Source organism: Colius striatus, chromosome 3 (assembly GCF_028858725.1).
Source record: "Colius striatus isolate bColStr4 chromosome 3, bColStr4.1.hap1, whole genome shotgun sequence".
NCBI classification, from domain to species: Eukaryota; Metazoa; Chordata; class Aves; order Coliiformes; family Coliidae; genus Colius; species Colius striatus.
In genome coordinates, this window is record NC_084761.1 from 37,497,756 (window position 1) to 37,510,042 (window position 12,287).

Below are 12,287 nucleotides of genomic sequence, written 5' to 3' on the forward strand. Positions count from 1 at the left end.
TTTACCACTTTAATTTTTTTGCTCTACAGGTCTCATCCAGTTTCCGTCTCTTAAGAAAAGTTTGATTTTCCCTGCCCTCCCATGCCTTCACCTTCACCACAAACATTGTAAAAGGCAGGAAGAGGCTCTGTGCGTGCTGTGGGGTGGGTCTGCATGGTGGCACTCCCTCCTGCCTAAACCCCAGATGGCCCAAGCAGTCCTGTGGACGATCCCTGGAAATACAGGAAACTGCCTATCTTTAGCCTAATAGATGTAAAGGCTGGGAAGGTGGAGAGAGAGATGAAATACCGTGCTGCCTTCTCACCCTGCCTGGCACAGCGTGGTATGATTTCACCTCTTGTCACCCAGTGGAGCTGCAGTCAGTTCTTTCTGATGCTCAGGCTTAAGAGGGGGGAAGGTGCTGTACCCTAGTGGCAGACACCAGGAGTCAAACTGTCCTGACCTGCAAACTGCTACAGAAAGCGGTGTGTCCCGCCAGGGCCCTGTGCCAGGAGATGGGAAGAGGTGAGGGGCATCAACAGGAGCCCAGTAGAAATCAAGCTGCATTTGTGCAAAGCAGCACCTGATCTGGAGTCTGGTCTGTTAGTCAGAGGGAGCAGAGGTCATTTGTCAGAGAATACCCACAACGTATAAAGAGAGAACCAGGAAAAGGCCATGCATTGCTGGGACAAAGGTGGCTTGACAGGTACGTGTGGCTTGGCTTTGCTTCAGCAAGGGCTGCTGTACAGAACTATGGAAACGGCTTGTGGCTGAGGTGGGGTTGCTGGGGAAGGGGAAAGGGTGGAAGCAGAAGGGAAAGAGGTGGAAGCAGAAGTGAGGTTTTCTACCTAGAAAACTACTTTGGAGCTAAACTGGTGTGCCAGGTGCTACTTACGGGTTTCTTAACAGAAGTGGGCAGCAGAAGTAAAGGACAGCAGCTTTTGCACTGTATTGTTCATTTGTGCACACATACATGTGCCTATTAAAAAAACCCTACTGCTTAATGACCTTGGATACTGGTGAATTGTAGTTATGCGCACCTCAGGGTTGTTTCACTCCTGTCAGCCGTTCCAACACTGCTGGTGGTGCCACAGAACTGTAGGTTTGGGAGCGCTCAGGGTGATGTGCTGAGTGTGCGGGGCCCAGGGCACCCCTCAGGAGACAAGGGTGTAGCAGAGGTTCTCTGGGCTGCTGCCTGCTCCACTCTGCTCTGCAGCCTCTAGCCACACAGGGCTGTAGTGTGCTGGTACCTGGTAAGAGGGGAGGCAAGGCTGCAGCAAAGGGCATAGTGCCTGTGTGTACTGCTCTTCATCTCAGTATCTGGCAGCAGGGGAGCACCTCCTTTGGCAAGGGAGACTGGTGGGGTCCTATCTCTAAGCCTTTTCCCGCTGCTGTTCCCACGTACACTTCTCTGTGCGGTCCCTGCCTGCTGCTGCGCATCCCTATCCCTGCATGGGACCCCCATGCTGTCCCTGCCCAGCATCTCACTGCACAGCCTGCCATGGTCTGTCCACTCCTGTCGAGGAGTGGTTAAGGGAGAATGGACATGGATCCCAGGGTATAATGTTAGGCCTGATGGGGCAAGGCAATCTGAGTTCTAGTTATATGAATTTAATGCACAATCAAGACCAGAGTCAGAGCCACGGTTAAAGCAGTTGCTGTCATGTAGACAGCAGGCCGCTTTCTGCTCCCTCAAGGTCGGGCTGTTTTCAGCTAACGAGCTAACAGCTCAAGGTGGAAAACAACTTTGGAGAAAAACAAGATGGGAAAATGTGAGGGAGCTTGTTTATCGCAGAAACCGCAAGTAGGATGAACATAAGAATGTAATCTATTAGCTGCTGTTGCTGAGCGAGCTCTGAAGCTGCTGGATATAAGTTAGAGCCTGCTCTCAATAAAGAGAAGATTTCTGCTATCACTCACATTGAGTAGGACTGATTTCTTCCCACCCAGCTGAGAATCGGACCCTGGGTTGATCACCGCATGAAGTAGGCTTCGAGCCTGGGTTTTTCAGGCTTTGAGCCTGGGTTTTTCAGGCTTTGAGCCTGGGTGTTTCAGGCTTTGAGCCTGGGTGTTTCAGACTTAGAGTCTGGTTTCAGACTTCAGGCCTGGTTTCAGGCTTTGAGCCTGGGTTTCAGGCTTCGAGCCTGGGTTTTTCAGACTTAGAGTCTGGGTTGCAGACTTCGAGTCTGGTTTTTCAGGCCAAGAGCCGAAAACTTCGCGGCACACTCCCCTGCCCCTCCTGCTTCTCAAACCCTCCGATGCCCAGGCTCCCTGCATGGCCTGTGGTTTCAACAAGCTATGAGGTGCTACCTCAGCTGCAGAGGTGGTGGGAAATACCTGGGGCCCCTTGCATGAACAAGCAGGGCCATCTGGCCAGGGCAGGGGCAGGAGGTGTCCAGGGAGAGATGATGGGTCCTGCTGCACCCAAAGGTGGTGGAGCTGCCCACATTGGCTTCAAAGGTCCTTTGCAACAGCTGGGTCTTTCCCTAGAGAGGGTAGGGCAGCATTTTTACTGCTCAACAGTCCCATCCATTAGCAGCAGGAAAACACCTTTGTCTTTTAACCCTTGGTAGGGGCTGGTGACTGAAGCAGTGCCACTAGCTGCTGGTTCACCCTTCAAGGCCTTTCCTCACCTCACGGGAGCAGCTACCAGGGCCAGCCCAGGCATGTTTTGGTTGCCTGCAGAAAGATGCAGAAAGTCACGAGCAAATCACATGGAGACATTTACTAAGTCGTTTACCCTCTTATTGCATAATTCAACATCCCTTTTTGTCTCTGTGGACTACCCGGGGCCAAGGGCTGGTCGTACAGCAAGAGGCCATGTCTGACAGCAGAGATGTGTTTGGGCTGGTCTGTCAGTGCCAGGAGGCACAGGCAGAGACCCCTGCACCACCTGTTGACAGTAGGCAATACAAATGCTATGCCACAGCCGGCATCTCCCTTGTGTTGGATGCGGGTAATGCACTCAGTGGCATCATCTGAGTGCTGGGCATAATAATATATGTATTCCTTATATATATACTTAAGTGATGTGTAATTCTGATGTGAAAACAATCCCATTCACTTCATAGTCTTTTAGCAGTATTTACAGGGATCAGTGCCATAATCTCTTGCTTCAAAACATACATGCTTCCCCTGTTTTTCTTTTTGCTCCTCACAGCATCCCGAAACTCAGGCATCCTCCCTGTCACACAAGGGCAGGGAGCCCCAGGGAAGGGAAACAATGGCTGCTCAGCTCAGCAGGTACCCCGGTCACCAGCCAAACAGGAAGTAGTGCAGGACAAAAGTGTCAAAACTGGGCAGGGTCAGCAGGACACAAACTGTCAGAAAGTGCCCCATTAACCCCCTGAAATACCTGTCATGGAAATGCCTGGGCTGTGCGGCAACTTGGTGGCTGAAGAGGACCTCTCTGGGGAGCTGTTCCAGGACCCTTCCTGAAGAAAGGAGCAGTACCCCACAATTATGGGGTCCAAAGCTCAGGCTGCTGTCCTGCTAGTGATTTCTTTGCTGAGGATGTGTGGCTGTGCATTGAGAGCAGGAGAGCTGCTCTTGTAGCTATAAGACCATAGGAGCCTTTGCATCTCTTCCCCGTGCTGCTTAACAGAGCAGTGTTGAGCTCAGGCATAGGGCAAGGAGCTTGTTTGTATGGGATTTCCTTTGGGAGTACCTTCCTCCTTTATTTTTCTTTTATTTTTTTAATTAAAGCCTAAAGTTGAAGTGAGAATAGCAGAGGATGGTGCTGTGTTTTGAAGGGGGTGGTGGGGAGAGAAAGAGCCACAGCTGGAAGTAGAGATTGGAGGTGCAGCTGGAGTTGTTACATGGGTCAGGTGGGTTTGGGGGTGTTTCTGTGGAGCAGGAGATTTAAAGCTCTCAGAGGACAAGTAGGATTTTAGGGAACTGGGGAAGAGGTGGTGGTAGAGACAGGTACGTAGGGGAGGGTTAGAATTGGTGCTTTGCTTAAGGTGATGGAAAGGAAACAGAGAAGCCTGATGCCTTGAAACCTGTTAAGAAGGAAGAGAGGGATGCAAATCAAGCTGAGATGTTCAGGGAACAAAGCCGAGATTAAGGTGGCTACTGAGAGCTTGAGGAAGGTAGGACTGGTATAGTAGCTTTAGGATGCTGTGAGTGTAAAGAAAAAGACAGTGTTTTAGGCAGATAATGATGAAAGGTGACCTGGGGATGAAAAAACAGGATTGGAGTGTTGAAGCACTGAGGTCCTGAAGACCAGAAGGACCTCTGTTTTTTACAGAGGTGCTTTACTTGCATAGGCAGGAGGATAAGGTGCTTCTGCTTTGGGTGGGGGAGATGGTTTGGTGGAGGGCTTTGCTGCAAAGGACAGTGGCAGTGTTTGACACAGCTGTGCCTCTACTCTGTGGTGGGGGGTAGCAGTGCCCTGGCAGTGCAGACTCCTCAGGGACCTGTGCTGCCATCTGTGTCTTCAAGTGCAGCCACCTGAGCAAGACACTCACTTCAGAAACACCTGCTGTGGCTTTCTCTGATGATGACTTTTTTCTTCCAGACCACAAACTGCCTGGAGAAACCTGTCCCTGTGCTGGCAATGGCCTCTCACCATGTGATCACAGTCCAGCCCCAGGTTTCCCTTGCCAGGCAGGCAGGCAAGTGGCAGTCAGGGCTGCTGGGCTGCTGCTCTGACTTTGGTATCTGTGAGTACATATATGCCCCTCATTGCTGGGGATGGTTTGTCTTCTGGTGTTTTCTCCACTTCCTTTGCAGCATCACCCCTGCTGCAAACCCCACTGTGCTGTGGGTAGAAGCAGGGGAGTGGCTCCAAGATCAAGAGCCACATCTCCCACGGCTGCAGCCCCAGCTGGCTTTCCCTTCCTTTCCTCTGCCGTTCACAAGCCCATGTCTCACTGTCCTGCAGGTATTTGTGGAGCCTTCTGCTATCCCTGCCTGGGGTGCCAAGTGGCTGGTGACATGGATGAGTGCTGCTTGTGTGGGACCAGCGTGGCCATGAGGACCCTGTACCGCACCAGATACAACATCCCGGTCAGTGGCCACCTGTGAGGCCAGTCTTGCTGGTAGTGTGGCTGTGAGCTGGGGCTGCGCTGTGGGCTCAAGGAAGGCAAAAGGGCTGCCTGGGGGAAAGAGGGAGCTGTATAGGCAGCCCTGTAGGCAGGGAGTCAGGGATGCATCTGCTTCCCTGCTGACAGACAGAGGACAATGTAATCCAATTGTACACTGTCTCATCCCAGTCCTCCTTGTGCTGGCCAGGGGTGTTGGTAATGAAAAGAAGGAAGCTTTCAAAGGTGATGTGGGAAGGAGTTACTCACATGAGGCCCCTTGTTCTGCAGGGCTCCATTATGGACGACTGGGTCTCCATCCTTTGCTGCCCCTGCTGCTCGCTGTGCCAGCTGAAGAGGGACATCAAGCGGAGGAGGGAGCTGGGCATATTCTGGTGAGCTGTGGGTGCTGGCATGACCCCGCACTGGGGCTCGGCACCTGCTCTGCAGCTAGCACAGCTTACCCATGGAGGAGAGATGCTTCCTTTATAGATGGGCGTTAGCCTGTGATTCCACAAAGCTAGCATACACAAGTGACTGACTTATGCATTTGTATACATACTTATGTTCATTTGTTCCACCTACTTAGACATTGTTTGTTATTCACCACCCTGGTTGACATAATAGTCTATTGCCTCAATTTAAAGGTACAATACACTTCAAAACTGCTATGCGTGCTGGGCGGGTAGGTGTCTGTGCTTAGACATGGGTATGATGATACTCAGAGGTGGGACCCTCACATTATGGTGAGCTAAGTTCAACTAAAGTTCACTTGTTAGCGTTGGCTAATATCTGCTTCTAGATTATCACAAACAAAGCAGCACCTTTGTAGCTTGGTTTGTGACTTAAAGATTAGCAATACACTGATTCAGCAGCATCTCTCTGATCATTGACCTTCCATCCTTCCTGGGGCTGACTCCTTTAAACACGTGTTATTTTTTTAATTATCTTGGTAACCTTTATCTTAAGGTAAACTATGTCAGTCCATCATCAGTGGTGCTGGTTTGCAAAAATCACTGCTGCACAGAACTGAGTAGGTTCCCAGAGACTCCATTTCCACTAGCACCTGACTTCAGATATGAAAGCAGCAAGGGGCTAGTAAAAGGGTGAAATGTTGATGCAAACCTCTCGTAGGACAAGGAATCTACTTGGGGCCCATCCCAGGGTGCAGGCAGTGAGGCAAGCAGGGGAACACATGCACACAGATGGTGTGGCAAGACAAGGCCTCACTCTGACTCTCCCATCCTGTTGCAGATGCCACTGTCCTAGCTGAACCCCACAGAGCTGCTCCAGGCAGGAGTTATTGCTGCCTCGGCCCTGGGGCCATGCAACATGGAGACTTTGTCTTGATTATAGTTGATTCTCCTTCCCTGAGTAACACCAGCAATAAATAGCAGTTTGCCTTCCAGCCTGTGTGTTATTTCTCAGTGTCTTCCCGGAACAACTGAGGACAGTGTTCTACTTTCGTATGTTGTTAGAGCCATGCTGTAGTTATCAGAGAAAGTATCTCTTTGAGACCTACGCTGCAATGAGACCAGGCCACAAAGTGTAGTGAGAAGATAAAACAACAGCCTGCTGCATACAGCTCAGCTCCTCCTTGGACACCAGCAGTGGGCAGAGCTGGTGACAGCATTGCCTTGTGCTGGCATAGGCTCAAAAGTACTAACCCATCTCTGGACTGTCCCCAGCACTGAGACACTGAAGGCAGCAGCAGGGAAGTGACAGTGACAGCAGGGGGAATTGCAGTCCCACTCAGCCTCCTCTGCACAGATCGTGTTGGGAAGCTGTTGTGTGGGAGTTGCCTTTCTGTGGGCTGAGGCCCCGTGGGTATAGGTGCTGGGTCCAATTTGCTGTGGTGGAGGAGCTTGGGGGTTGCAGGGCTCAACCTATTCCTTGCCATAGTGAAGAACAGGGAAGAGCTATCCCTCAGGCTGAGATACAGAGCTATCTGCCCAGTGCTGGCTTAAAGTGCTTTAAGCTTTGTTGCTTTTAACAGAAAACAATTGTTTTGCCCAGAGTGGGCAGGGGGCTGCCCAGGACCTTCAGGCTCTGCATGTCTATGTTTCTGCCTTGCACCTTCAGACAGGCGTGAGTTTTATTCAAAAATAGCTTTTTCAACTCTTCCTGCCCCCTCCATTTTCCCCTGGAATGCAGCTGCATTTTCTGTGGTGGCCTCAGCCCAATAGCATCCCTGGTGAGTGCATTTGCACACTCGCAATGTGCACAGAGAAGCAGAAGGGAGTCATGGTGTGGCAATGGCCTGAGTTGGCAGTTGACAAGCGTGTGTCTGCTGTGGGGACAGATGTGTCTGTGTGTTGTAGATGACAGGTACCAGAATAGAACAGTGAACAATGTTATGATTGTTCAGAGTGGAAAGCCATGGGAAAGCAGAAATGGAGTGCAGAACCGAGACGGTGCCAAGACTGATTGATGCCAAAAAGGTATTGAGATATGTAATTTGGAAACAGAGCAAGGATGTGAAAGACAGAAGATTCCTTTAGCTAATGGCTAATATTAGTTTAATCAGTAAATGCAGTTGTGGCTTATGTAAGGCAAAAAGTATATAAGAAGCAGGGGTACAGCAACAAAATGATTCCTCTTGCACACGCATTTAGGGTCTGGGCTGTTTAAATTCACATCTGTGGTGGTCTGTGTGTGGCCCGTGGCCATGTTAGGTCATCTCTGTGCACTCCTGGCTGTCCATCCTAAATCCCCATCGCCCGCAGGCTGTCAAAGAGGGGGCTGGGCCAGAGCCTCTCCCTGTGGCACAGGTAGGCATGTGATACAGGGTAGCCACTTCACTGCTGGCCCTACTACTACCCCGATGTACTATCTGAGGTGTTACCAACACAAAACTCAAACTCAAAAATCCCGAACTACTGTCAGAAGTGGGAGTGATGGAAATGCCACATCACAAATAACCAGCTGGGAAGCTAGGGGCTGGCAAGGGAGGGGGTTCAGGCAAGGTGGTGCGAGAGCTGCCAGGGTCCGACCCTGCTCCACCCCGCTGGCAGCCCCAGCACTGCTCTGAAACGCACCCCATGTACCAGAGCGGTTGAAGCAAGACGCTCTTTCTCATCCGCCCTCCTGTGGCTGGGGAGGGCACAGGCATCTCCTGAGAGGGTTTCTGGAGTGGGCTGTGCACCCCTAGAGCTCCAACTGTGTTGGACGGAGAGGAAACTCTCCCGCTGTGCCTCCGGGTGCTCTGCCCCCCCCCAAAGGAACGCGCTGCCACCGAGGCGAGCTGCCACCGCAGCGCGAAAGCTGCAGCTGTCCTGGCGAGGGCCGCCCCCGCTGCAGCAGGACCCGCTCCAGGGGCCTCCTGAGGACACAGACTGCACACAGTCACAGCTGAGACTGAGCTAATGCATGTTTTTACCTTTCACTTATTCCCGAGTTTCTAATCACGTCCGATGCACGCACACAATACATGGTTGTACACCAGCAGGTACAGACTTACACCTGACCGCTTCCTGGTCGAAACAGCCGGGCAGCCAATCACCGAGCTGCTGGGGATCACGCTGCCAAAAGATGGCGGCGCCCTACCACAAACGGACCGCGAGAGCAAAATGGCGGCTCCCAACAACGTGATGTCGGCGTTTATGGCTAAACGGAAGGCGCAGACAGTGGTGACGGCCAATGAGAGCAGAGCACAGGAACCAAGGGCTACTCCTGTGGCCAATAGCTGCTGCGGCTGCTGCGAGAAGGCGGGATTTCCACTGGAAGTAGCGGACGGACGAGATTTTTTTTCCCGTCAGAGGGCTGTGCGTGCTGCCGAGCGGTTGTGGCAGTGACTTGGGGCTGCACGCCTCTCCGGGGCTGCACGCCTGTCCAGGCACGCCGCGATACGGCCACACTGGGGCTGTTTCTCCTCCCTAGGGACGCTGTGGTACCATGGGACAGCTGCTGTCAATCTAGGGTGCTTCCCAACCCTGCTCCTCAGCCTCGCGGCTGCAGGCTGTCCCAGATGGTTTCTTTAGCATTGGAAGTACTGGGGCCCTGGTCTGTGCCAGCAGCTCTCTCGCCCCTGTCCCGCAGCCGCGGGCCAGCGCTGCTGGGTTTGTGTGAGGCTGCCGTGGCAAGGTTCCGTGGGCTGTCGGTGGTGGCCGCAGAGCCGTGCCGCACAGGGAAGCTGCATCTCGGGTCGCCCTGTCCCGCTCCTGCAGGTGCATCTGTCCCCTAAGCCCTGCGGGCGGCCAGGGACGCTGCGGGGAACAGCGAGGCTGAGTACGGGGCAGAGTTGCACCTCAAGTTGGGGAAACCTTGCTGGTGCTGAGTCCTCGCTGCACCCTTCCTGTCCTCAACGGTGCTCTTGTCCACATGAGTGATGCTGTGGCAGCAGAGCCAGCCGTGAGCTAGGGCGTGGAGCACCAGTGCCTACCTCACAGCACCTCTAGGTGAGGCACTTTAGCGGCAGAAAGCTCCTGTGAGAGCTGCAGTCCACATGCCCAGTGGCCTTGTGCAGCATAAGTGAGGGCCAGGATGGATGTTTTGCTGGTCCCAACATGTTTCTGGTGGTCACCCACTGTCTCAAGTCACCACCAGCTCACTGGGGCCACGATCATTGTCGTTCTCACGTGGGATCTCCCTTGAGCCCAAACTGTCAGCAGATGGTGCAGAATGCTCCCAGCACAGCAGGACACAGACAGAGCCACTTTGTTAGTGGAATAACAGCTACAGCCACACAACCAGGAGAAACAGGTACCAGCATCCATTATTCTAACCATCGCAGTAATGACCAGGGTACCTGGCTGCCCTCACTGAGTGAACTTAACTTTTCCTTTTGTGGGGGAAGCAGATCTCATTAACTCACATCTGTCAGTCTTGAATAACTTAATTTCTCCACAGTTTTCTCCTGTATTCAGCCTAGGTCCACAGCCACAACCCCACAGCCTCTCTGTCCAAGGGAGAGGACAAGAGTCCCACCTTTCCTGTCTCCTCCAGGCAGCCATGGCCATAAAACCCCAATAGCGAGAGCAGAGCAGGTAATAACTGCTCACACGGAGGGCAGGCAGTACTCCTGTTCCCAGGCTGCCATATTCCTCACTAAGGACTTCTGGGTGACACTTATGTCTTCCCAGTGTGGTTCCCTTGACTTTCCTTGCTATTCCATAATTTTTGTTTTGCCAAGGGTGAAGCAGTGGTGGGGTGCCTGTGTGAAGCACAGGATGCTAAACCAGACCACTCAGTTTCACATGCCACAATGTAACCCATGGGCAGCCTCGGTAACTACTTATCTCCTTCCCTTGGCCTTGGCCTCCAAGCAGCTACCTGTTTTAGAAATGCTCTCTGCAGAATGACGCAGGAGAGCAGTGTCAGTCACTAGAGGGCATCAGGGAAGAAGGATGCTGAAGAGTCCCATTTGCTTCCCTGCTTAATAGCCCAGCACAAAGATGAAAAAGAGTTCTCCAGAAATCACAGAATCATAGAATGGTAGGGTTGGAAGGGACCTTTAGAGATCATTTAGTCCAATCCCCCTGCAGAAGCAGGTCAACCTAGATTAGGTCACATAGGAAAATGTCCACGTGGGTCTTGAAGACCTCCAAGGAAGAAGACTCCACACCCTCCCTGGGCAGCCTGTGCCACTGCTCTGTCACTCTCACAGTTGCCCTGCTGCTGCTGTTTGCTGTTTGTGACAAGACACTTCTGCACAGGCACAAAGTCACAGCAATTTAACAGTGGGGAGGAAACATGTCAGTCCCTGGTACCTGTTAGAACAGCAATGAATGGATTTAAAACTCTGGAGTATATCTATCAAGTTGTCTTTGCCCCTACACATTTGTGTTTGTGACAATTCACAGCTGGTGCAGTGCTTCAACTCCTGCCCTGGGATTTGTGGTCTCAAAGAAATCAGGCAGCTGGGAGGCAAAGTGTAACAGCAGACATAGAGTGGGGCTGTTAGAAGGAGCTTAAGGGAGGGACTGCTCCAATAAAGGAGCATAATTTCCAAACAAAATAGATGAGAGTAACTTCTCCTGGTGGTCATATTGTTTACTTCACCATTTCCAGTGTGGCTAGCAAATGGGGTTCCATGTCCTGGGCTCTTCAGCATCTTTTCTCTCCTCAGCTGCAGGCAATTTCTGGAGGACCATCCTCTCCTCAGGGTTGTGGGAATACATGCCACTGAGTGAACACGAGGAAACCACGGTCTGCTGGAGACACATATGATGCACAGTTCTGCATCATACTCATCTCTCCCAAGTGCCACCACAACCAGAATACTGAGGCTGGCACAAGCAACAGGTGGTTAGGTGCAATTTCATCAGCATGGGTGGTAGCAGCTCTAGGGGATCTGCAGTCTTATCACTGAGGAACCATGTTCCTATTATTTATTACTAATTTTAATGTAAATAGCTCTGCACTACCTGTATGCAAAACTATGAAGGATCTCAGTAGCTAGTAAACTACACAGTCCCAGCAGCCTCATGGTAGGTATGCTCAAAGAGAGAAAACTTCACTGTGAAACCAAATAACTCCCAGCTACCTCCCAAAACTGCAGAAAGACAGGCTGAAAAGCTTTCACTCAGTGTTTCAGAGTGTAATGCAAGCATCAACTGTAGCTTTTCTTCAGCCTATGTCTGAAGACAGGAACTGTGTATTGACCAGAAACAATCTCAAGGATACTTTGCCCCCAACTTAAAAAAAAAAAATTACTCAGTTTTAACAGTACAACAAATATCTGTGACAACCAAATACCTACAGTTTTTCACCTGCATTTCATTGTTGTTTTGTTTTGTTTCAGCATGAGTGCCAGTCATGTTGACAGTGACAGCCACCTCTGACTGCACCCTGCACCAATGCTCTGCTGTTGTCTGACTTACCTGGGAACAGCCCAGCTCTGAACTGTCTGCTGAGGTTTCCAGGCCAGACTGCAGATATCCTCCCAGGAGACAACAACAGTTATTTTTGTATCAATTTGGTCACATGGACACCTCCTCAAATGCTACCAGGACTATGCAATGACCTTCACCAGCTTCTAGGATGCTTACAAGTAAGTGGTGTTGTACCTGCTGCTCTTTACATAAAGGAAACTTATAAGCCCTGTATAAATACAGTACAGAATTAATTACAATAGAATTACTGATAAAGGAAAGAAAAAAGATCCCAGGATTGTGACTTCTGATTGATGACCCATCCCAAGGCTACAGCCAGCTAAAAAAGCCCGCCTTGTGATGCTCTGACCCAGACAGCTCTTACAGTCAGTGTTTAATAATTAATGGTGACTCTTGCTAGAAAAATGAGAGCATATAGGTCAAGCTTTTAAATGGAAACCACCTGTTATGA

At 51.2% G+C, this 12,287-nt stretch overlaps 1 protein-coding gene across 2 annotated transcripts; it reads left to right on the forward strand.

Annotated features, from left to right (window-relative positions):
• Window positions 1-634: 634 nt before the first annotated feature.
• On the forward strand, window positions 635-5,428 carry LOC104560688 (placenta-specific gene 8 protein). Of its 2 annotated transcripts, XM_061993728.1 has the most exons (4): window positions 635-685; window positions 4,499-4,643; window positions 4,865-4,989; window positions 5,295-5,428. In XM_061993728.1, the coding sequence occupies exons 2-4, from the start codon at window positions 4,538-4,540 to the stop codon at window positions 5,400-5,402; spliced, it is 339 nt and encodes a 112-aa protein (XP_061849712.1). In that variant the 5' UTR covers window positions 635-685; window positions 4,499-4,537; the 3' UTR covers window positions 5,403-5,428. The 2 variants fall into 2 exon arrangements, with proteins under 2 accessions (XP_061849712.1, XP_010204408.2); XM_010206106.2 differs by lacking the exon at window positions 635-685 and having other exon boundaries at window positions 4,387-4,643.
• The last annotated feature ends 6,859 nt before the right edge of the window (window positions 5,429-12,287 follow it).

What these genes read in the sequence shown, in the direction of transcription:
- LOC104560688 (XM_010206106.2), top strand. Translation starts at nt 4,478, where the DNA reads ATGATGACTTTTTTCTTCCAGACCACAAACTGCCTGGAGAAACCTGTC. An exon ending in CTGCTCTGACTTTGGTATCT is followed by an intron (nt 4,644 to 4,864) that starts GTGAGTACATAT and finishes ACTGTCCTGCAG; the next exon opens with GTATTTGTGGAGCCTTCTGC. An exon ending in GCACCAGATACAACATCCCG is followed by an intron (nt 4,990 to 5,294) that starts GTCAGTGGCCAC and finishes CTTGTTCTGCAG; the next exon opens with GGCTCCATTATGGACGACTG.